Source organism: Hemicordylus capensis, chromosome 2 (genome assembly GCF_027244095.1).
Source record: "Hemicordylus capensis ecotype Gifberg chromosome 2, rHemCap1.1.pri, whole genome shotgun sequence".
NCBI classification, from domain to species: Eukaryota; Metazoa; Chordata; class Lepidosauria; order Squamata; family Cordylidae; genus Hemicordylus; species Hemicordylus capensis.
In genome coordinates, this window is record NC_069658.1 from 517,786 (window position 1) to 541,533 (window position 23,748).

General features: G+C 55.9%; 2 protein-coding genes across 13 annotated transcripts in view; one reads left to right on the forward strand and one right to left on the reverse strand.

The window, feature by feature from the left end:
• Positions 1-1,455: 1,455 nt before the first annotated feature.
• On the reverse strand, positions 1,456-19,817 carry FAM221B (family with sequence similarity 221 member B). 10 transcript variants are annotated; one of them, XM_053296675.1, is made up of 7 exons: positions 19,760-19,817; positions 18,244-18,839; positions 17,024-17,167; positions 16,295-16,415; positions 9,276-9,386; positions 6,210-6,413; positions 1,456-3,777 (listed from the first exon to the last, which is right to left on the reverse strand). In XM_053296675.1, exons 2-7 carry the CDS (start codon positions 18,830-18,832, stop codon positions 3,327-3,329), a joined length of 1,620 nt encoding a protein of 539 aa, XP_053152650.1. In that variant the 5' UTR covers positions 18,833-18,839; positions 19,760-19,817; the 3' UTR covers positions 1,456-3,326. The 10 variants fall into 10 exon arrangements, with proteins under 10 accessions (XP_053152650.1, XP_053152651.1, XP_053152653.1 ...); XM_053296678.1 differs by lacking the exon at positions 19,760-19,817 and adding an exon at positions 5,145-5,264 and having other exon boundaries at positions 3,672-3,777; positions 18,244-18,979; XM_053296679.1 differs by lacking the exons at positions 1,456-3,777; positions 19,760-19,817 and adding exons at positions 3,790-3,927; positions 5,145-5,264 and having other exon boundaries at positions 18,244-18,978.
• TMEM8B (transmembrane protein 8B) overlaps positions 19,451-23,748 on the forward strand; it is a 38,842-nt gene continuing 34,544 nt past the window's right edge. Inside the window, exon 1 of one of the 3 annotated variants that reach the window (XM_053296674.1) lies at positions 19,451-20,191. In XM_053296674.1, coding sequence (XP_053152649.1) covers positions 19,810-20,191 — 382 coding nt within the window. In that variant the 5' untranslated portion in view covers positions 19,451-19,809. The remainder of the gene's footprint in view (positions 20,192-23,748) is intronic. The other 2 variants (XM_053296670.1, XM_053296673.1) reach the window with 2 other exon arrangements.

The window sequence follows — 23,748 nt, forward strand, 5'->3', positions numbered from 1 at the left end:
AGGGACTCGTCACCAGCAGCCCCCCCCGCCGCTCCAAATTCTTCTCACTGCCCGCATAATCTTGTGAGCTGCAGGAGGGGTCCAGCCACTGCCCCGTCCCACACGCAGCTTCCCAGACAAGGGGTCTGTTTCCCCTCCGTCCATCAATCTGCCCAGGAGAGCAGAGGAGAGGCCAGGGGCTCCAGCAGCCCCCCCCCCGGTGCACTCGCAGAGTTCCTGTGAGGAGCTGGGGTGCCCCCCCACCTCAGAGCCCGCAGTGGGCTAGTCCGGTGCCTCAGCCAGGGCCCGCGCAGGGCCTTCTGCCCTAGAATGGGGGCAGAAGTCCCCCCCCGGGGCAGGCAGCCCCCCCTAGCTTTGGGGCTGGCTGTGCTGCTGGCTGCTGTGGCTTCTCCTCTGGTCAGTCCTCCTCACCTGCTTGGCTGCTTTGGGAATGATCCTCAGCAGAGCCGCCACTCCAGAGACAACCCCCCCCGGCAGTCACCGTGGCATCCCCACAAGGGCCTGGGCTAATGGGAAGGGGCCGAGGTGGGTGCCGGCCCTTCTGACCTTGACAACCAAGATGATCGGGGCTGCCTGGAGCACCTTCCTTATGGGGCAAGGCTACAGCATCTGGGGCTTTTTGGTTTGGAAAAGAGGCAACTTTGGGGAGACATGATAGAGGTGTCTAAAATTATGCATGGAGTGGAGAGGGTGGACGGAGAGACACCCCCCCAACCTCTCACAACACTAGAACCAGGGGCCAGCACCCATGAAACTGAAGGTCAAGAAATTTAGGACCAAGAAAAAGGAAGAATTCTTTGACATGGGATGTGGTGATGGCCACCAGCTTGGATGCCTTTAAAGGGGTCTTAGAGAAATTCATGGTGGACAGGTCTATCAGTGGCTACTAATTTGGTGGCTATAGGGCCACCTCCAGCCTCAGAGGCATGATGCCTCTGAATCCCACTTGTAGGGGAGCAATATCAAGAGAGAGGGCATGCCCTCTGTGGAGGAACGAGGCCTAGACCTCTTGTTTTTTGTTGTAAATAAGCCCCTGTAAATGAATTGTATTATTATTGCATTGAAATTCCTAATACCTCATCATTACTGTAAATAGATTGTGATCATAAAATGCTTGCAAAGTCCCTGTGTTAGAAAAAAGCTGGAAGCGTCAAAAGTTCATGGCTTCTGCTCAAGCAAGATTCCGTTAAAGACGACGCAATGTACTTCTGGAGGGAAAGGGAGCTTTGATTTAATTGATTGCATTTTGTAAAATGGAGGGAACTTAAGTTGTACTGACTGGGTTGTTTAAGAAACAGTTAGAGAAAAATTGTGTGTATATAGGAAGCTGCTTTAGCAGAGAGAGCAGAGATGTTCCCTGCAGAAATCTCCCCCAAATGCAGAGAATTCTAGTTTCAAAAATAAGGGAAAGGGGAATCCCACCTAAAAAGTGGTGAAATGCAGGATGCAAAGAAAAATCCAAGTGATGCAGGGAGTTTTAGATAGTTTATTTTCCTGTTGTTCCTTTATCTGACTAGAGGAGATAACTTTCTGCCTTTTGAGCAACTACAACTAGATGGTGCAAATGACTGAAACCACTGAACACGAGCTGGTTAGCTCCTCCTCATCCGGGTGTGTTTGCTGCTGCAATTCTTCACATCTGCTAGTGCAAAAGACAGGCTGGTCAGGGCTGACCTATGTTTGCAGGAGCCAAGAAATCCCTAGGCGGGCCAAAGCCTGAAATACTCCCTGCAGGTATTTGACACTTCCAATGCTCTGTTTCAAACGAAAAATGTTCTTGTATATAGTATTCAGCAGGAAAGTGAGAAAATCATTCTCACTATGATGCAAAATTACATTTTAGCTGGCCAATTGGGGGAAAGAGTAGCAGAAATTCCTGAAGCAGACCCCCACATTTTTTTTGCCATTGGGGAAGAATGTGAGGAAACCCTTGAGTCTGTTACCAAAAACAAACCAGGTATATCAGAGTTGCAGAATTGTTGCCTTATATTTTACATCATTGCTACCCAAGAACTGAAATCGCGACGTGGAGTATTGTTGTGTATTCCTAAAGTGCACACATACTTACTTACTTCTTAAATAAACACATCTTATTATTTTGAACTCGATCGAGTATATATTCTTCTGTAGAGTGTTTTGCTATGGGATGATGATGGGAAGTGTGTGGCCTTTTGCTGAGTAAAAATTGTTTTGAGAGAGAGAGAAAACTTAGAAATAACTGATCAATTTTCTGTCTATTGCATATATAATTTTTAATTCGTGCAGGGAGTTTCAAGGGCAGTTAGGGAATTTCTGGGCCTCTGGTAGGGAATTTCGGTTTCCAGTATGGAACAACACTGGTCTGAAGTCACCAGCTGATGAGTGAAGAAGCTGAGTTGGAAAGAGTTGGAGAGTGTCTTGCAGACCGAGAGAAGAGTTCAGCTTGCAGTCAAAGCAGAAGATTTGGAGGAAGAGAGGCTGCAGGACAGTGGCGGAGCTTGACCGCCGGCCGGCGGCCTGGGTGCGGCTGACCCCGCCCCCGCGTCTGACATCAGCCGTGGGTGGCGTGGTCTGGCTCCCAGAGTTCAACCCCCGAAGGGGCCATGCGGGGAAGAGCCGCTCCTGGCTGCACTGTGAACGCAGTGCCAGCCTCAGTTTAGCTCCCGAAGGGGCCGCGTGGCCCCCGCTCTGGAGCTAAACCAGCACCCCCGCGTCTGACGTCAGGCGCGGGGGGGGCATGGCCCCTGATTGGGCGCGGCCCGGGTTCTTTGAACCCCTTGGGCCAATGGTGCCTCCGCCCCCACTGCAGGACTAAAGAACTGCTGGCACAGAGCTGTTAAAATCACCGGCAGAGAAGTGAAATCTCTGCAGAGAGGAAAGCACCAAGCCCTGGAAAGGACAGAACCGGAGGCTGAACTGAGGGAGAAGAACTAATTGTTGCTACGGGTGTCATCACCCAGGCCTCGGAGTTAGGGCTCCGTGAGAGTCAGGTCCGTGGAGGCATTCCTGAGCACCTTTTGCTTGTTCCCTATGCTCCTTTGGTTGATGGTTTTGTTTTTTATATACTAAGCTTGTGAAGCAAATTTTGATGGAACTAATTGCCAAGTAAAATTTCTTGTTTATCGAAAAACTGTAGCTTCTGTTTCTCCAGCACCTCTAGGCCTCTATACCCCCCCTCTACCAAAGTTTGTTTTGGGAACAGAAGTTTGAAAGGCTGCTGTGGGAGACTCGGCCTAAAGCACAAAAGTCGACTTGGTGGCAGCAGTTCAACGGGTAGTTTCCGGGGAGATCCGTGTCTCGTGGTACCAGCAGGGCAGAGCCTCCACACGTGGTGGCAAAGTGGTGGCCTAGGCAACTGTTCCTCGACACCCTCCCCTCTTGCCTGTGGGCTTCTCCGAGGCATCTGGTGGGTTCGTGTGTGAAACAGGATGCTGGACTAGGCGGGCTTCCTTGGGCCTGATCCAGCAGGGCTGTCTCGATGCTCTGAAGGATGGAGGCAGGGTTCTCAGCCAAGCCAGGAGAGGGCTGCCTGCCTGGGCCATGCTGGGCTCTCTGCTTGGCTCCCTGAGTCCCCCCCCCGGAAAGACGCTCTGCTGGCTGCAAGGCCTGCAGCCTGGGATGGAGGCCAGGGGGCCAGAGCGCCCCCCCCCAGCGCCCCGCCACACACACACCCAGAGACCGCTGCCGCCGTGCTGGGAGCAAGCTCTCTTTATTGCCTTCCAGCGGCACGAGGAGGAGTCCCGGCTGCAGGCCACCCTCAGGCCTTCTTGTCGTCCTTCTCCAGAATCCTGCGGGGCCCTGAGGGGGGAAGAGGCAGAGCACGTGAGCCAGAGGGGGCGGGCAGGCCCTGGACGAGGAGGGCCTGGTGGGCAGAGTCATCCTCGGAGCGCCCGGTCAGGACAGCGTTTCGCAGGTCAGGCATCTCAGCAAAGGGCAGATAGGCTTCTCCTGGTGGAAAAAGAGGGAGGTGTGGGGCTGAGCCGGGGGGAGCCCCACGGGGGGCTTGTGGTCCAGCAGCTGGGTGCATGCAGAGCGAGCTGGCAGCAGATCAAGAGAGCCCAGGCTGGGTATACAAGGCCAGGCCAGTCTGGGGGCCAAAGCCCTCCGGGTGCTGCAAACGACACCGTTCACACTGGGCTGGAATCTGGAGTTAACGGGGGGGGAGAAGTGGGGGGAGACTGTTGCTGTTGTGGCTGCCACCCAGATGCAGGTGCGGCTTGTCCAGTAGCGGCAGCAGGGCTAGCAGAAGCTCCCTGCTCGGAGCCCAGAGGCCGGCCTGGCCGAGCCCGTCCTCAGCTGGACTGCTTGGGGTAGGCGGAGGCAGGAGCGGCTCATCCCAGGAGCCAAGGCGGGGCGCCAAAGGAGGTGCAGCAGCTGCCTCTGCTTCCTGGAGCGTCCTTTGATGTGTTCCCCCCTCCTGTCCTGCCTAGAGCGGCGCTGGCTCAAGCTGGCCATTTGCCAGGTAGAGCTGAGCGGCAGCTTGACCGGATGAATGGCCAGCCTGCAGGAAGCATGGCAGGATGAGAGAGCGCACGCACGCGCGAGAGAAAGAGGAGCCCAGGGAGCTCCGGGAAGCAGCAGCAGCTGGGCCCCCTTTGGCAAGCGCTCACCCTGGCTGGGGAGGACCCGCTGCTCCTGGAGCCCCCCCAGCATCTCCAGGGCTCCAGAAGCTTCGGCTGAAGTCCATGGAAGGCAGCGGGGCGGGGGCTGGTGGGTTTCCGAGAGGCAGGGTCCCCTGCAGAAGAACGGGGGGGGTGTATGGGGGGGTGCTCCCCTCTGCGCTGCTGGGGGAAGGGAGGGTCTTCTGCCTGAACCACTCCAGCTTGGAAGAGACTCCCTGGCCACTGGCTGTGGTGGTGGGTGGCGCATCCGGGCGGGGTGGGGGGCACAGCCAAGAAGGGGGGAAGAAGGGGGCTTGGCCTGCCGGGAGGGGAGGGGAGCCGCGCTTGGCATGCAGACTCTCCCCATTTCCAGGGGGAGGACCTCAGGAAGCAGGGCTGGGAAAGGACCCCCCTGGATTGGGGACCCCCCCCCGGAGCTGCTGCGTCAGAGCAGGCAATCCCGAGCCAGATGGGCCCGGCCAAGGGTCTGACTTGGGAGAAGGGCGGCGGGGGGGGGGGCGGGGGGAGTCCGCTGCCGGCACCCCCAGCCCCCTTGCTGCGTACCCCATGGCCGGCCCCCTTTGCGGCGTGTGTCTTCTGACTCAAAGAAGGTCTCGTGCTCCTCCCAGCGCCGGTCGCAGGCCGCACACAGGAAGTTGGAGGCGAAGGCCGAGCAGGAGCAGCCTAGAGGGCAGAGGGCGGGGGCGGGGGGGGGCATGCCTCAGGCCAGGGAGGGCTGCCCAGCCAGGCTGCCGTGGCCCACGGGGGGGGGGGGCAGAGGGTCCCCTCGAATCCTCAGCCGCCCCCTATGCCACGACACAAGCGCAGGGGGGGGGCAGCCTGGCGGGCAAGTCCTCCTCGGTCTCCTGGGAAGAAGCCGGTGCCGACGCCGCCCCCCCCCCGCCCCCGCGTGGGAGCTCCCCCTGCCAAGCGAGGAGCGGGGCCCCAGCTCGGACTGCGCAGCATTGGGGGCGCTCCGGGTGGGTCCGAGGGAGCCGGAAAGGCCGGCCCTGCCCCGAGGCCGGACAGGCGAGGAGGAGGAGGAGGGCGCCTTCCGGCCCGAGCTGCGTGGCGGCGCCTGGAGGGCAGGGGAGGGGCCCCCCGGGCCGGGGGAGGGCCGGCTGCTCTCCTCAGCCGGGGGGCTGCTGGCGTGGGAGCCCAGAGGGTCCCGAGGGAGCCGGGGGCAGCCCTGGCCGCCGAAAACCCATCGCGGGCCTCCCCCTCGCATCCTGCACTTCCGCATGAAATCCCTTCTCCTCTGAAGGGCATCCACAAGGATGCTGCACAAAAGGTGACCTGAACAAGTTATTGTTCAGATCATCCCATAAAAGGAAAAAGCTCTCAAGAGGTATTAACCCCTCACCCCCCCCCCGCAATGTCTCCATTGTTTCCATAGGAGGCTTTAGCAAAAAACGGGTGGGGGGGACTATCCCCCCCAGCACCCCTCCCCCCACCCAGCGAAAGCATCTCATTCCCCGCCCCTCCTCCTCCTCCTCCTGCGGGGGGGGGGCTATGATGGGCGACCTGCTTGCTCCCCTTCCTGAGCGGAGACCTCACTGCAGGCAAGGCCCCCCACACACACACTCTCCTCCTTCTCAAGAGGGAGGGGGCGGCCATGCCCACGCTCACCTCGGGCCCCACAGGAGCGGGCTCCGGCCGGGGCGTGCTCCTCGTGAGTGTGCTTGCAGCGGCACTTGGCCCTCCAGCCAGCCGGATCGAACCCGGTCCTCCTCCGCAGCCAGAATTCGCCCACTTCCTCCGGGTGGGATGGGATGAAGGTGAAGCCCGGGCAGCGGCAGCCGGGGAGGGTGCAGGGCACGGTTGCCCGCCGCTCTGAAAGACACAGCAGGCGGCTGCTTGAGACGGGGCCACAAGAGGGGGGCGGGGGGAGCAGCTCTGGGCCCCCCCAGCAGAGTGCTGCACCATGGGTGGGGGGGGGAGCGGCAGCAGGCATCAGCAACTGCCTCCTGCTCCATGAAGCCTGAGGGCCCGATCCTGTGCTGTGGCTTAAAAGGTCACTTTGAGCCGCACGAGGAGGACTCTGATGGTGGGAGCCCCGTTGTGCTGGCCCTCCAGCGGTGTCCTCCCAAAGCCGGCGAAGAAGCGTCCCAGAGAGAGGCCAGCGCCTTTGTGCTGGGGGTTGCCCCCACCCCAGGCGGTGGCCTCCTTTTGCAAGGTTGGCTGCAACAGCAGCAGCTTGGAGCGGGATGGGCCAATGGGTCTCCGCAGAAGCAAGGCCTGGAGGACCCGTGTGCCATGGACCCATGAGGAGGGCGGGGCTGGGCCTGGGCCAAGAAATCCGGCTCTGAGTGAACTGGAAACAGCCGGGCTGCCTCTCCGTGAGCTTGCACCTCTTGGAGCAAGTGGCCAGAGGGAGGAGGCCCCCAGGCAATCCTGGAGCTCAGGCTCAGGCCAAGGAAGGAGGGACATGGAGGGAGGGGAGGGGCAGCCGCAGCAGGACTCCTCCGGGCCAGGCTGGGCAGGGGGCAGACGCACCACCTAAGAAGAACATGAGAACAGCCCTGCTGGGCCAGGCCCAAGGAGGCCCATCCAGTCCAGCATCCTGTTTCCCAGAGTGGCCCTCCAGACGCCCCGAGAAGCCCACAGGCAGGAAGGGAGGGTCCAGCCTCTCTCCTGCTGTTGCTCCCCTGCCACTGGGATTGAGAGCATCAGCTCTCTGAGGCTGGAGCCGGCCTATAGCGTCGCCATGGATAGGCCTGTCCTCCATGGATTTGTCTAAGGCCCTCTTAAAGCCATCCAAGCTGGTGGCCATCACCACGTCCCGTGGCAGAGAATTCCATAGATTACTTATGCACTGTGTGAAAAGGGACTTCCTCTTGTTGGTCCTCCATTTCCCAGCCTTCAGTTTCATGGGGGAAAGGCTCACTGCCCACTCTCTCTGCTCCAAGCATCATTTTATACACCTCCATCATGTCTTTTAACCTTCCGGGGGCTTCTCCAAGGTGGTGGGGGTGGGGTTCATGGAGGTCCCCCTCCCTCTGCCGGCCAATTGCCTGGTTTGGGCGTCTTCAGCCCTTTCCTGGGTCATGACTCGGCCACGCAGGGTCCCTCTGTGCAGGCACGGCAGCCTCCAAAATGGAATAAGCCCAGAAAGGGCCAAAGGCGGCCAAACTGAGCGATTTTTACAAAAAAGAAGGCCGGCAGGGGCTAGGGGAACCTCCGCAGGCACCCCACCACCACCTCGGAGAAGCCCCCCGGATGGGGTAAGTTTTTAAAAAGGGAAACTTTTTTTAAAGGCTCGACGAGCCCCCAGACTGAGGTGGGTGGGTGTTCAGTCCAGGGTCCTGCTGAACCGGGAGTGGTTCAGCTCAACCCCAAACCTTTGAACCGAACCTGTTTGCACACCCCTACCCTGCTTCCCTGCTAACTGGGCAAAGAGGCACCTCTTAAACATGGTGATTCTCTTGATTGAGCAGGGGGAGAGCAACTGGCCCTCTCCACCCCCAGCACAGCACCCCTCCAGTGGCTGTGGCTGGTGTCTAGCTTTAGGTTCTGCTGAGATCGTGAGCCCTTTGGGGACAGGGAGCCATCTTATTATTATTATTTTTTCCTCTATGTAAACCGCTTTGGGAACTTTTGTTAAAAAGTGGTATATGAATATTTGTTGTTGTCTCCTAAGGAAGATGCTCTAGGCCCCTGATCTTCTTGGTTGCCTTCTTCTTTGCCCAAGAAAAGGCCTTCAAGGCAACTCATACAATTAAAAAAACCTCTAAAACAGAATTACATTCTGGTGCTCTAAAAAGGTTAAGTCTGTAAGTGGTCCATCGACATGAAAAGAACAACATGAGTTTTGCAGGAAATGTCCAGAGGCAAGCTTCCTGCTGGCTTGTGCAGCTGGAAGTCAGAGCCTAGAGTGAGAAGCTTTACTTGTGCCCCTCCGCAGTAAGTTCCCAGCAGAGGAAAAATGTGGCAGGAAGAATTCTGGCTTTGAGTGTCACACATGCCAGGAGGACAAGCACCGGGAGCAGACAAGAAGCAAAGCAAGAGCTCAGATCTTGCAGCAGGAGGACTCTTCCATTTCACCTTTTTCTCCTTCAGCAAAGCAACTTTTCTCTGCATTATTGAAACAGGAATTCTGTTTTATGGAATCATTTCTTTTGAGACTTTTAATGACTGACGTTTATAGAACGAGGGGCAGTGAGAAGAGAGACTGGACAGAGCCGTTTCTGCCTCCTATTACTAGAACTCAGCATCACCCAGTGCCATGGACAAGCTGAAAGGAGGAACGCTTCACACACTACGCAGCCTCTCCTTAGCATATGCCAGGGGGGTTCTCACACCCAAGGCCATTGTGGCTGGGAATGAAACTGGGATCCGTCGTCCAACCAAACATTTGGGAACCCTCCGTTTATGCCACTCCTTGCCACAGGATGTGGTCCTCACCACTTGTTTAGACCGCTTTTTGCAAAGGATTGGACAGATTCCTGGAGGATCCTTCTCACCTTGCAGAGCTCCTGGCCAGGATGGCGGCTGTTGAAGGGGTGCTCTGTGCCCAGAGGGAAGAGCCAGTACTGGGGCCATTTGATAGGAGGGTCCTTCGCCTTTGTGCCCTGAACATGGGCCTCATCCTGCAGGGCGAGCGGCCTGCCAGACAACTGCCTGGCCTGCTGGGGCCACCCACTCTGCCTCTCTGCTGGGCTCCCTGCCTGGCAGCCTCCGGCCTCCACGACCTACCTACGTAGACCTGATGTTGCTTCAGCAGATGCCCACAGAAACACTTGGACTCGTCGCCCACGCGGAAGCAGTCCCACAGGTATTCTGGGCAGCGCCAGCCAATGTAGAGACCTGTGGTGGGAAAGGAGACAGTCTGGGCAGGCCCTTGCCGCTCAGGAGGGAGGGGGCCTCTGCTCTGTGGGCTGGCAGGGCCTCCCGCATGGCCGGACACCGCCGGGGGACATTTCTCTCTGCCGCCACCTCATCTTTATTTCTCTATTTAACATATTTATACCCCGCTCCTCCAGGACACGACTGCTCGGGGCGCCTCCCAGGTGCCTTCCTGTCTCCATCTTGGCTGCCTGCCTGTTGCCAATGCCTCAGGCCGTCTTGCTTGTCTAACAGGCTTGGTTGGGGGGCAGGGCAGTGGGATGGTGCCTGTGTGGTCTGCACAAGGCCTGTTGGCTCTGCAGGCAGCCGCTGGCCATGGCGGGGGCAAAGTCTGGCCAGCTTCTGACAGTGGCAGCACAGTGGCACTGAAGCCCACCTCCCCAGGCCGCCCTGGACCGTGGCCTCTACGGCTAACACCCCAAGACCAACCTGAGCAGCAGCAGCAGCAGGCCTGTGTAGGTCGGCCTCCTAGTCTGGGGGAGGTCAGGAGAGCGGAGGCTCTGCCCTGCTGTCTCTGCTTCTGCAGTCTCCCAGGGAAGCTGCATGCCAGCGGTGTGGCGCTCTGCGGACAGGCCAAGCCATTCAAGGGCTGCGCTCTGCACCCTGATTCTTGTTGGAGATGGAGTTCCAGTGCATTGACCTTTTGCATTGACTATCCTAATGACCACTAGGGGCACTGGGAGCAGAGGCAGTGAGTGAGGGTCTCCTTACCTGTCCCTGCTTGCCTCTGCTCTATGACCCCTGCCTTGACTCCTGCTCAGGTACTTCCTGTAGTGAGTCAGTCCTCTTCCTTTCCACCTAGAGAGAAGATGGAGACATCTCTCTCTCCCCCTACCTATCCATTATGTAGCTGATAGATAGGACAGGGCTTTCCTATCTCAAATGTACTTCACCAATAAATCAATTTAGTGTAGAATCTACAGTGATCTCCTTGTGTGTTACTCTAAATAGCTGCAACAACTAAACTCTGCACCCTGGAACTGGAGTGGTAACTTCCTTGGTGCTTTGCTAAATAATCACAAACCCCAACAGGGTTATGGGCCCAGCAGCCCAAAAGTCTGCAGCAGAGTTTTTCTTTTAAAGCGCAGCTGAGTGAGTTGGTAAGACAGCATGGATCCAGAGGTGAGCAATGCTGCCCTCTCCAAGCTGAATGGGAAGAATTACGATCAATGGGTCATGAAAATGGAAGCCCTCCTGAAGGACTTGATGGAGCCCTCACAGAACCAACACCAACAGATGGGGCGGCATTCCAGAAGGAATGGGATTCATAGAGCGACAGAGCATACGGCTTGATTCTCCTGAATGTGAATGATGACTTGCTAATGCATTTCAAAGAGACTGAAATTGCCTCGGAGGTTTGGGACAAGCTTAAAAAGCAATGTGGGAGGGTCTCTCCCAACGCTGCTGTCCTTTTAATTCAAAAGATTTGCAAAATGCAGCTGGAAGAAGGAGGGAATCTTTCAACCCATATAAATGCAATGCAGGAGACTCACAGATTACTTAAACGACATGGGTCTACTTGGGATGATCAAGTGTTAATTGGCTCGATTTTGAGATCTTTGCCACAAAGTTATAATCAAGTAAAAATGGCACTAGAGGTTCCAAACAGTAAAATTGAATTGGAAACTGTAATTGCATGCCTGCAAGATTTCAACCGTAATCAGGAAGAAACAGTTTTTGAAAAGCATGGAGACAGTGCTATAGCTTTTTTCAGGAAACAAAGGCATTGCTTCAACTGTAACAAAGCAGGGCATTTGCATGTTAGTTATTATTTTTATTATTAATTCAATTTCTATACCGCCCTTCCAAAAATGGCTCAGGGCAGTTTACACAGAAAAATAATAAATAAATAAGATGGATCCCTGTCCCCAAAGGGCTCACAATAAAAAAAACCAACATAAGATATACACCAGCAACAGTCACTGGAGGTACTGTGCTGGGGTTGGATAATGCCAGTTACTCTCCCTCTGCGAAATAACGAGAATGACCACGTTAAAAGGTGCCTCTTTGCCAAGTTAGCAGGGGTTGCCCAGAGCCTAAAGATGGGAAATGCAGAAAGAATCCTAGAGGAGGAAAACCTGGTTACCATAGCTACAGAGATGACTCACACTTTGTGAACACAACAGAAAGGAAGATAACTGTTTCTCACGGACAGAAAAGCAAACAGCATGCTGGATTTAAAGAACAGGAAAAAGAGAGAGACAGCCAATGAGCCAAGGCTTTCAATGTAGCAAGCAGGAATACAAGAAATGGTTTTATTATTGATTCAGGTGCTACCCAAAATATCCTGCATTCCCCTGAACTGTTTATTGGTTTAGACAAAGATTACAGAGTTGCTGTTTGTGCTGCTGATGGGAACAATCTTTATTTGATGGGGAGAGGATCAGCTGAACTGTACTGCAGGTAATTTGATGGAAAATTTGAAAATATTTTAATCTGTGATGCATTCTTAGTCCCTGATATGCAGAGTAACTTGATCTCTGTGGGACAGGGAGCCAATAAAGGTTGCAAAGTGACTTTTGAGGACAAAGTTTGCTACATCACCAAAGATGATGATTTAATTATGACAGCCTATTTGCATAAAGATGGTATTTTTCAATTGGACTGTGTAACTGAACAGGCAAGCCTTGCAGCCTCACACAAACGCAAGAATTGTTCTACCATATGGCATAAAAGACTTGTGCATAGGCAAACAAATGTGATAAATGAGCTTGGGGGAAATGGACTAATTACGGACTTTAAAGTAGAGTCTTGCAAAGATGCTGCCACAAGATGTCAGTGTTGATTACTTAATAAAGGGGTGAGACCCAGCTTTTCTGGACAGACACAGAGGGAGTCACAGGATCCTCTGGAACGAATACATTCTGATGTCTGTGGTGCACTTGAACACAGTATGGGTGGCAATTGCTACATACTCACATTTATCGATGATTTTTCAAGATTTACTTATGTATATCTTCTGAGAGAGAAAAGTCAAGTGTTTGAAGGATTTAGGGAATACATTGCACTGGTCAAGAACAAATTTGGAAGAAAGCCTCAGAGACTAAGGTCAGACAATGGAGGCAAATACATGTCAAATGACATGAAAAGATTCCTAAAGCAACATGGGATTCCATATGAAACTATTCCCACATATACACCTGAACTCAATGGTGTGGCAGAGAGGAAAAATCGCTCTCTACCAGAAGTGACCAGATGCATGTTACATGATGCTCTACCAGCCAACAATCAATAACAGAAAGGCAGATGGGAAGCTTCTGTATAGCCACAGTGACAAGGCCAGATATTGCTCCAGCAGTGGGTATCCTGAGCAGAAAGTTAATTTCACCAGCCAACCATGATTGGATTGCAGTCAAAAAGACTGGGAAAACACCTAAAGGATTCCGCACACTATGCGCTGGAGATTCCAGCAAGCAGCAATCCCAGACTAGTGGGATACATGGATGCAGATGGGGGAGAAGACAGGACAGACACCTGTTCTTGTATGGAGATGGAGCCATAAGTTGGGCTAGCTGCAAGCTGTCACTTGTTGCACCCTCATCCACAGAAGCGGAAGATATTTCTGCAGCTGAAGTGTGCAAGGAAGCGGTGTGGATACACCAGCTATTATTATTATTATTATTATTATTATTATTATTATTATTATTATTATTATTACATTTATATCCCGCTCTTCCTCCAAGGAGCCCAGAGCGGTGTACTAGATCCTTGAGTTTCTCTTTCACAGCAACCCTGTGAAGTAGGTTAGGCTGAGAGAGAAGTGACTGGCCCAGAGTCACCCAGCTAGTATTATGGCTGAATGGGGATTTGAACTTGGGTCTCCCCGGTCCTAGTCCAGCACTCTAACCACTACACCACGCTGGCTCTCTACTATCTACTACTATCAGACTTTGGGATTGAGGAACCAAAGCCCACAACAGTGTCTGAGGATAACCAAAGTTGTATCCAGATCTCCCAGATGGAGAAGATGAAGTCTCGAACTAAGCACATTCCCCAAAAGTATCACTACATTCGAGGCATCGAAGGAAAAGGGGTAGTCCAGTTGGAGTACAGCCCAACAGAAGAGATGGTGGCAGATGGATTGACTGAGCCCCTGCCCAGAGACAGATTCCAGCTGCTTCGTGAGAAGATGGGAGTCGTGAATCGGTGTGACAGGTGATGAGAAGCGGTGTTGCAGACAGAGTTCCAGTGCATCGACCTTTTGCACCGACTATCCTAATGGCCACTAGGGGCATTGGGAGCAGAGGCAGTGAGGGAGGGTCTCCTCTCCTTACCTGTCCCCTGCTGGCCTGTGCTCTATGGCCCCTGCCTTGACTCCTCAGGTACTTCCTGTAGTGAGTCAGTCCTCTTCCTTTCCTCCTAGAGAGAAGATGGAAACATCTCTCTCTCCCCCTACCTATTCATTTTGTAGATGATAGATAGGATTAGGGGCCTGGAGCACCTTCCTTATCTGGCTAGGCTACAGCATCTGGGGCTCTTTACCTTGGAAAAGAGGCGACTAAGGGGAGACATAATCAAAGTGTATAAAATTATGCATCGAGTGCAGAGGGTGGACAGAGAGAAATTTTTCTCCCTCTCTTACAACACTAGTCACCCCATGAAACAGAAGGTTGGGAAATTCAGGACTGACAAGAGGAAGTACTTTTTCACACAGTGCATAACTAATCTATGGAATTCCTTGCCATAGGATGTGGTGATGGCCACCAGTTTGGATGGCTTTAAAGGGGGCTTAGGCAAATTCATGGAGCACAGGTCTATCAATGGCTACTAGTCTGATGGCTTTGGGCCATCTCCAGCCTCAGAGGCAGGATGCTTCTGAATACCAGTGGAGGGGGAGCAACAGCAGGAGAGAAGGCACGCCTTCACCTCTTGCCTGAGGGCTCCCCAGAGGCATCTGGTGGACCACTGTGGGAAACAGGATGTTGGACTAGATGGGCCTCCTTGGGCCTGATCCAGCAGGGCTGTTCTTATGTCCTTATGACAGGTCTTTCCTATCTCAAATGTACTTCACCAATCAATCAATTTAGTTTAGACTCTACAGTGTTCTCCATGTGTGTTCCTTCAGTAGCTGCAACAACTAAACTCTGCACCTTGTAACTGGGGTGGAAGCTTCCTTGGTGCTTTGCTAAATAAATAATCACAAACCCCAACAATTCTGATGGTGTCTCCCTGGCAAGAAGCAGGATGCCGTCTATTGCCCCAACTGGGTGATCAGAACTGCAGGATTTGTGTCACTCCCGGCTGCTCTGGTGGGGCAGGGAGCGTAGCTCAGGGGAGAGCCCTTGCTTTGCAGGCAGAAGTTCCCCGGCTGGGAAGACCCTTCTCTGGCTGCCTGTCCCATGAGCCTTGCAAGCCCCGCTGCTCTCCAAGCCCGCACCAGCGCATTCTGCCAGGCCCCAGGGCCCCAACTCCAGCCTTCTCAGAGGCATTTCCCAGCCTGGCCCTTCCTCCCCAACCCCAGGGTGCTCTGGGCTGTGTGAGGAGGAGCAGGAAAGGAGGGGCACCTTCTCAGAGAGGCCAGCCACCCCCCCTCCACGCCCTGGCCCTTCACTCTGCACCCTCCTCAGCCCCAGGCGAGTGACTCTACTCTGAGAAGGACCAGGAAGGCCACAGAGAAAGCAAGCCTGCCTCTAGAGGCCGCAGGATGCAGCTCCAGAGAGCCGAGCTCCAGGGGGCCCTGGGAACACTGGGGTGTGTGTGTCAGCCATTCTGCAGGGCTGGCGTCACTGGCCTGGCACTCCCCTTTCCCAGCAGGGAGGCCAAGGGGGGTCCCCAGACCAAGGTCCCCCCCTACTCTACGTCTGCCCCAATGCCCACGTCAGGGGCTCAGGGATGGGGCAGGCCATGGCCAGAGAAGGGGCTGCAGCACCATTGAATTTGTATTTATTTATTCATTTAAGATATTTATACCCCGCCCCTCCAGTACACTACTGCTTGGTGTGGCTCACAATAGCAACACAACAAATACATTGTAAAGTAAACGATGAAAAAAGTTAAACAAGCTAAAAGACCAGACTCAAACTACATTTAAAATTACAAATTCTAAAAGTTTTATATTAAATAGAAAGTAAAAAAACTCAGAACTAAAAAAAACCCCTACCAGATATAAGCAGCATTAAAGCCGTTAAAAAGCCTCTTTTAAAAGATGCGTTCTTGGGTTTTTAAAAAATCACTGAGGGAGGGAGCATGGTGAAACTCTTCAGGAAGGGCGTTCCAAAGCCGAGGGGCCACAACTGAAAAGTCCCCGTCTCTAGTCCCTGCCAACCGGATCTCTGTTACTGGTGGGGCCATGAGCAGGGCCTGAGATGATGAGCAGAGGGCCTTGGGGTCCGACAGGTACCCTGGCCCCAAGCCATGGAGAGCTTTAAAGGTCAAGACCAGCACCTTGAATCCAGCCTGGACTCGCAGGGTTGCCAGAACCTAAGGAGTATACTTGTGGGTCAAATGGGCCGTAAGCCAGAATTTGGTTTTTTAAAAGCCAAATCTGGCCACCTAGCCTGGAAGTGGACTAGTAACCAATGAAGGTGCTGCAGGATGGGTGTGACACTCAGGAAGTGACTTGCACCCATGAGCATCCTTGCGGCCGCTTTCTGGACCACCTTGAAGCTTCTGAACCATCTTCAAGGCCAGCCCCACATAGAGCGCATTGTAGTAGTCCAAGCTGGACATTACTAAAGCATGAGTGGCTGGGGTCAGAGCCAACTTCTCCAAGTAGGGTCGCAGCTGGTGTACCAGCCGTAGCTGGTGAAAAGCACCTCTGCACACCCCGGCCACCTGTGCCTCCAAGGACAGCGTCAGGTCCAGAAACACCCCAAGCGGCGGGCTATGCCTTTCAGAGGGAGCGTGACCCCATCCAAGACCAGATTTACCTCACTACTCGGATGATCCGTTTTCCCAACCCAGAGCACTTCCGTCTTCTCTGGATTGAGTTTGGGCTTGCTTCTCCGCATCCCGTCCAGAGCAGCCTCTCGGTCCCTGGCAGCAGAGCTCCTGATCTGGGCACAGAAGCAAGTTCCGCACCTCACACCCCCCCCCCCGCTCAGTCTGTAGGGATCTACAGCAGCCGTGCCTGAGCAGCTGCGGAGCTGCCACTCGTCAGAGGAGAGCGCTCTGGCCAGGAAGGACCCACCGTCTGCCTCTGCCAGCTTGCCAGCCCCTGGGCATTGGGATGATGACCTCCTTGCCAAGTCTGGTTTGGGGGAGACCCACCGTGGGGAGCCTGACATATCTTCGGGGGTCTGCCAGTGGCACAGCGGGGACCTCTCATGCCTTACCTGGAAAGAGAGAAAGCCAAGGACATCCTTCAGACTCCCAGCACAGACACGGTGGAAGGTGCCTCTGGGGTCATGGCTCCCCCCCCCCACCACACAGGAGGGAGCCCTGTGCTGCTGCGGCTGCGGCTGCTTCTGGATGGGGCCTGTCATCTTGGGAGGGCGCTGAGCATTCCTTCTTGTCCTTCCTCTTGAGCAGTGAGAGGGAGCCCCCCCCTCCACACACACCACCGGGGCCAGCCAGCTCCTGCCCCTGCTTGCCTCCACAGGAGGGGGCCTTGGTGGCCTCCAGGAGCCTGGCGGGAGGTGTCTGCCCAGCCCCCGCACCTGTCTCGATGGACCTCAGCGCTGCCTCCTTCTCCAGGTGGAAGAGCTCCTTGACGTTCTTGCCAAAGTTCTCGCGGTGCATGGCTTTGGCCACCGACAGCAGCTCGGCCTTTTCTGCTGGCACGACGGGCCTCACGGTGTAGTCTGAGGGCAGAGGTGCCCTTGGTCAGGACGCCGCAGGTGGGGGCCAGCACCAGACCACACCCCCAGGTCAGAACCCACCCTCTGGCTCAAGTTCAAACCAATATTTGCAAAGGTCGGCAGTATTCCCAGTTCTGTAGCCCTCCCCGGGCTAAATCACTGCGTTAGAATAATAGAATTCAGGAGGTAGGGGGACCTCAGAGGCCTTCTAGTCTAGCCACTACTGCCTCCCTGACAGATGCCTGTCCAGGCGCTGCCCAAAGACCTTCAGTGAAGGAGAGCACGCCATTGCATGAGGCAGGCTGTTCCACTGACCGGCAGCTCTTCTGGTTAAGACGTTCTTCCCCATGTCTAGCCTAAGTCTGCTTCCTTGCCATTTCAGCCCAATGGTGGTGCTAGCCCTGCCCGCTGGCACAACCAAGGAGGAGTCCACTCCTCCTTCTGTGGAGTGCTGCCCGCTCCCACTGCCTCCCTCCCCCTGCAGCCTTCTCTTCTCCGGGCTGCACTGAGCCTTCAGCCAAGCCTTGCAGGACTTGCTTTCCCTCCTCTTCCATTTGACCAACGTCCTTCTTAGAATGCGGAGCCCAGGCTCATGTCCCGCCTGTGGCCCCCAGCTCCTGGCTCCCTCGCTCTCTGCACGTGCCCTGGTGGCTTCATCATCCAGTCCCAAGGAGGATGCTGGATTCCACCACTCCCCTTGACTTTGCCCCCCCCCCCAATCTCTGGGACGCTCCTCTTCCCCTCTCTCTGTCCTGTGCCCAGCACTGCCAGGAGGGGGCGCTCCCCCCTTCGTCTCCGCGGCCCCTCCCTGCAGGAGCAGGCCCCTCCCTTCCAGAAGAACAGCCTCGAAGGTGCTCTGCAGGCCAGGCAGGGCGCAGACGGCGGGTGGAGAGCCGGCTGGGCGCCCTGCCTGCGGCCGGCCGCGCTTTGGGGTCCCTCCCGCCTGCCCCCAGCAGCTCCCCCGCTGCGGCTCCAGATCTCCATCTCCGGCCCGCCCGGCAGGCCCCTGCAGCCCGCCCGCCTCCCCGCTGGCTCGCCCAAAGCCTCCGCCCACCCGCCCGCCCGCCGGCCGGACCTACTCAGCGCCCCTTTCTTGGCCGCGACTTTCTTCTTGGCCTTCTTCAGCTCCAGCTGCTGGTCCCGCGGGGGGCTGCTGCCGGAGCTCTCCGCGGCCGGGAGGCCCCGCTCGGCCTCCGCGCTCACGTCGCCCTCCTCCGGGGGCACCTTCCAGGGAAGAGGCGACGTGGTCAGCGAGGAGGGGGCGGAGGAGAGGTCCTCCCGAGGGGGCGGCGGCGGCGGCGAAGACGCTCCGCTCGGGGGGCTCCTCTGCTCTCGGGGGGCTCCCGACTCGGAGCTCTCGTCCTCGGAGGAGGAGGGCGGCGGCGGCAGCAGCAGCGAGGTGTCCCGGAGGCCCCCCCGCTCCCCCTCTTCTCGGGAGGTGGTGGACCGGGGCTCCAGCGTGTCCTCGTCGTCGTCGTCGTCCTCGGCCGTGGTGGAAGTCGGCACGATGAGCTCCTCTTCCACCTCCAGGGCGGTGGAGGAGGTCCGCAGCAGCGCGGCGTCCTCCTCCTCCTCCCCCCCCTGCTCCTGCTCCTCCTCCGAGACGGGGGGCTCCGAGGCCCCCTCCTCCGGCACCTCTTCCATGGGCTCCTCCTCCTCCTCCTCCATGCCGGCTCTGCGCGGGGAGCAACAGGGCAGGCTGAGAGAGAGCGAGAGAGAGCAGGGCGGGCCGGCTGTTGTCCCTCCGTCGCTAGGCAGCGGCGGGGACGGGCGCCAGCGGCTGAGCTCCTGCCACAGAGACCGGCAAGCCAGCGGCACCCCGAGCCGCAGAGGCGGAAGCAGCAGCCTGCGCGGGCCTGCCCGGATCTCTCAGGCCTGAAGGGACGTGGGCAGGGGGGCTGGCTGGCTGGCCGGCCGGCCGGCTGCTGCCCCAACCGGAGCAGCAGCCCTGGGTTCCTCAGAAGAGCCCTGCGGGGTCAGCTCCGAGGAGGAGGCGGCCTCTAGTTTCCCACCCACAGTGCCCCCCCCCGCGATGCTTCTGAGAAGCCCACGGGCAAGAGGGGAGGACATGCCCCTCCCTTGCCACTGGGATTGAGAGGCCTCTTGCCTCTGAGGCCGCAGGCGACCTATCGCCCCCAGACGAGTAGCCCTAGATAGACCCTGCCCTCCCCAGCTGGCCCTGCAGTGTGGACACCGTCAGCCCTGGCTCTCCTCTCTGGGCTTCTGGCAGAGACGGGCCTTTCCCAGCCCTGGCTGCCTGCAGAGGCTGCTGCCCCCCCCCCCCCCGAACTGGGACCTTCTGTGGGCAAAACAGGGGCTCCCCCACTGAGCCACGGCTCCTCCCCAATGGCTCTCCAGGGCCTGGGGAGCAGGAGGCGGCATTCCCTCCCTGCCCTCCTCCCTGGGCTCTCTGAACTTGAGATGCTGGGAATTGAACTGGGACCTCTGGCCCACCATGCGCTGGACCACTGAGCCACAGCCCCCCCCCGGGCCATCCAGGGGCCAAGTGATGGGCCCAGAGGGTGGCGAGGCAGGCTGCTGGAGGGGCTGGGGCAGGAGGGCTGGGCAGCAGCAGGCACCCTGGTGCACTCCCACCTCCGTAGGGCTCTTCAGGCAGGCCAGCTGTAGCCAGGAAGCCCCACTTCATGCCCTGGGGGGGGGAGGAAGCACTTCCATGGCAACAGAAACCTTGTTTATTGGCATGGCAACTGGCTGGGTTCTGGCTCTTTCTGCAGCCTCTGCCAGGTGCCCATGGAGGGCCTGCCTGCCTGCACCTGGGCTCCAGGCACTGGGCTGCCTGTTTTGCTCAGTGCACAAACCACCCCCGGCCTGTCCTCCCTGCCTGCACTCACACAGCCCCCCCCCGCCACAGGCTTGCCATCCGTCTTGCTGGGGGTGGGTGGGTTGCTTTGCCGTTTGGAAGGTGGTTGCCAGATGCCAACAAGAAGTCTCAAGTCCTGCCAGAGAGACGTTGCAGCAGAAGCACCAGGAGCTTTTCAGCTGAAGGCCAAGGAAGTGTCCAGAGAGGTGTGTATGGGGAAGGGGGAGGCACACACGGAGGAGCAGCTCCGAGCAAGTGGGCAGGGTCCAGACACCAATGGTGACCAGACTTCAGGCCCTTGGAAGCCGCTTCCTGGGGGCCGAGAATCAGAGAGGCGCACCAACGGGCAGGGACAGGTAATCCTTGCCTCCTCTCAATCCTCCTGCCCCTCTCAATCTCCCCATCCCCTTCTCTTCCCTGTCCATCTCCACATTCAAGCCCTTTCTATGGCAAGCCTTAAGCTGCTTTACCTGCAGCTTGAACCTTCCGCTAAATTCATTTCAATGAGATTCTTCTTAAGACTATCAGTTAAGATTTTATTGCCTGCCTAACCAATTTTTGCTCCCCTGTACACCAGCTGTATCCTAAATAAATCTGCTGTGTTGCATTTCTGCTGCCTCTTCATTTCCAAAACCCAAACCTTGCTCCTTCAAGCCAAGCTCCTTCCCCAAGCCAAGCTAAAAGTACCGCCAGAGTGTCTTGCCAGCACTCCGGGGCAGTTCTGGTAATGCGGGACAGAGAGCTGGAATATGCCCCACAGGCAGCCATGGAGTATTCCCTTTCCATCCTCACAGGCTGCCAGGGGCGTAACTACTCTTAGGCAAGGGGAGGCGGCTGCCTGGGGGCCCCCACGCCTCGAGCCCCCCCCCCCGAGGCAAGTCACATGACTATATATTGTGAAGTGTGTGTGTGTGTGTGTGTGTGTGTGTGTGTGTGCCAGCAAGGGGCCCATTTTAAAATTTTGTCTCTGGGCCCACTCCAGCCTTGTTACACCCTTGTATGCTGCCCATGCAGCATGCAGGACAAGCCATCAGCTGCAGTGAGCAGTTTCCCGCTCTGCCTGCTGTCTTCCTCTGGGGAGCTGCCACTGTGGAGGTGGAGGGTGCCCTGTGCTGCCCAGGGATGCTCCCCCCAGCACAGCCGCCTGGGCTCCTCCTGTAAAGCTGCCTGCCACGCGCCCGTCTAGAGAGAGCCGCTGCTGTTCTGCACCCGACAGGCACTAGGCACCGCCGGCAGCAGCCCTCGAGCCCAGTGGACGCGCTCTCTTCGTGGCAGCTGCGGCCACTCGCTCCCCATCTCCTCTTCCAGACACTGCCCCCGCCAGCCTGGGTAGGTCTGCATTTGCTGCGCAGAAGAGCAGCGGTGCTTGGGCCACATGTGAGCAAGCTGCCTGCCACCCGAAGGTGCTGCCTGGGGGCCCCTCCCTCCCTCCCTCTGTCTAGAGAGATCTCAGCAGCTGAGAAGCCAAAACGGTGCAAACGGGAAATGGAAGGAGGAGCATGTAGCCCAGGAGGAGGGGGGCAAAGGACGGCCCAAGCCTGGGGGGCCAGGTCCAGGACGGCTGAGGCTATGGAGAAAGAGCAAAGCTAGGCGGGGTCTGGCAAACTTCATGCCGAGGGGCTTAAGGGGGATGCCTGGAACCAGAGGAAGGCCGGAGGAAGAGGCAGCCCAAATGATTAGGCAAGGCACAACCCGGTGCCTGGGGTGGCCCCACGCCCCTGGTGTTGGGGGTGGGGCAGCCCTTGCAAGTGTTGAAAATACATGGGGAGCAGGGAGGAGGGAAGGTTGCTCTCAGGCTTGGCCTCCTCTCCTGTCCTTGTGCTGCTAGCAAGAAGGGTCAGGAGAGGCACACCTTGCCAGCACTGCAAGGGTGAGAAGGTAAGACCATAAGAACAGCCCTGCTGGATTAGGAGGAGCTGAAAGGGGCCTGCCCTCTCTCCTGCTGTGACTCCCCTGCAACTGGTACTCAGAGGCATCCTGCCTTGGAGGCTGGAGGTGGCCTGTAGCCCTCCAACTAGTAGCTGTTGATAGACCTCTCCTCCATGAAGTTTTCCAAACCCTTCTTAAAGCCATCCAGGTTGTTGGCTGTCACCACATCTTGTGGCAGAGAATTCCACAAGTTGATTATGCGTGGTGTGAAAGAATACTTCCGTTTGTTGGTCTCTAAATTTCCTGGCTATCAATTTCATGGGATGATCCCTGGTTCTGGTGTGATGGGAGAGGGAGAAGAATTTCTCTCTCTCCACACCATGCATGATTTTATAGACCTCTATCATGTCTCCCCGCAGTCATCTTTTTTCTAAACTAAAGAGCCCCAGGTGTTGTAGCCTTGCCTCATAAGAAAGGTGCTCTAGGCCCCTGATCATCTTGGCTGCCCTCTTCTGCACCTTTTCCAGTTCTACAATGTTCTTTTTCAGATGTGGTGGCCAGAATTGTACACAGTACTCCAGGTGTGGCCGCCCCATAGTTTTGTATAAGGGCATTATAATATTAGCCATTTTATTTTCAATCCCCTTCCTAAAGATCCCTAGCTTGGAATTGGCCTTTTTCACAGCTGCCACAGATTGAGTCGACACTTTCAACGAGTTGTCCACCACGACCCCAAGATCCCTCTCCTGGTCAGGCACCAACAGCTCAGATCCCATCAACGTATATGTGAAGTTGGGTTTTTTTGCCCCAGTGTGCATCACTTGACACTTGCCAACATTGAACCACATTTGCCATTTTTGTCATCCACTCACCCAGTTTGAAGAGATCTTTTTGGAGCTCCTCATAATCTGTTGTGGATTTCAAATACCTAAGTAGTTTAGTGGCATCTGCAAGCTTGGCTATTTCACGGCTTACCCCTACTTCTAGATCATTTATTAATGTTAAAGAACACTGGTCCTAGTACAGATCCCTGGGGGACCCAACTTCTTACTTCGCTCCATTTAGAGAACTGTCCATGTTTCCTACCCTCTGTTTCCTGGCCTTCAACCAGTTACCAATCCACACATAAACCTGTCCCCTTATCCCATGTGTAGTGACCAGGCTTCTCTCCTGGTCTCTCTAAAGAGTTAACAGGGAGTGAACCCTTGTCTTGACTGACAGGCTGGTGACCTACAGAGATCGCCCAAATCCATCCCCTGGGGTGGGGGTGGGGGCATACCTAGAGAGCTGTTCCTGGGAATTCTGGGACCAAGAAAGGAAGTTCTGTGCTGGAGGAGCAAGGGGACATGTGGCAATGGAGTTTACTGCAACAGGATGACTGCAGCTCTTGGAAGATAGAACTGCAGGGGCTTGATTCTCAACAGGAGTTTGTTGAGTTCAAGGAAAGGAATCCTGGGCTTTGACTTTGGGTAGATTAATTTAGGGGATAGTTTGTTTAGTCAGACTTTGAATTAGAAACTTATATTTCTTTGTTTATGTGCTTTGTATATCCCTGATACTCTTCTAGTGTTGTTTACCTGCAATGTAGTTAAAATAAGAAACACTAGCCTATGCCCAGCCTCCTAGGGCATTGCAAAGGACCCTATAAACACTTAAACATGCCTAAGACAAACTATTTTTGTTTCCAACTAAGTATTCTTAACAGTATCTAAAAGCTGAGAAAGTCTCAGACAGAAGCAGTCTATAGTAATTGAATAAAACTGGGGTTTGTTCAGTTCTTTTCTTTAGTTGAGGGGACGTGGGCCTCACCAGGATCTGCCCTCAGCTCTTGCCTGTGGGCTTCCAGTGGCATCTGGTGGGCCACTGTGTGAAACAGGATGCTGGACTAGATGGG

What these genes read in the sequence shown, in the direction of transcription:
- FAM221B (XM_053296675.1), bottom strand. Translation starts at nt 18,832, where the DNA reads ATGGAGGAGGAGGAGGAGGAGCCCATGGAAGAGGTGCCGGAGGAGGGG. An exon ending in GGCCAAGAAAGGGGCGCTGA is followed by an intron (nt 17,168 to 18,243) that starts GTAGGTCCGGCC and finishes CTCTGCCCTCAG; the next exon opens with ACTACACCGTGAGGCCCGTC. An exon ending in CGGATCATCCGAGTAGTGAG is followed by an intron (nt 9,387 to 16,294) that starts GTAAATCTGGTC and finishes TTCCCACCACAG; the next exon opens with GTCTCTACATTGGCTGGCGC.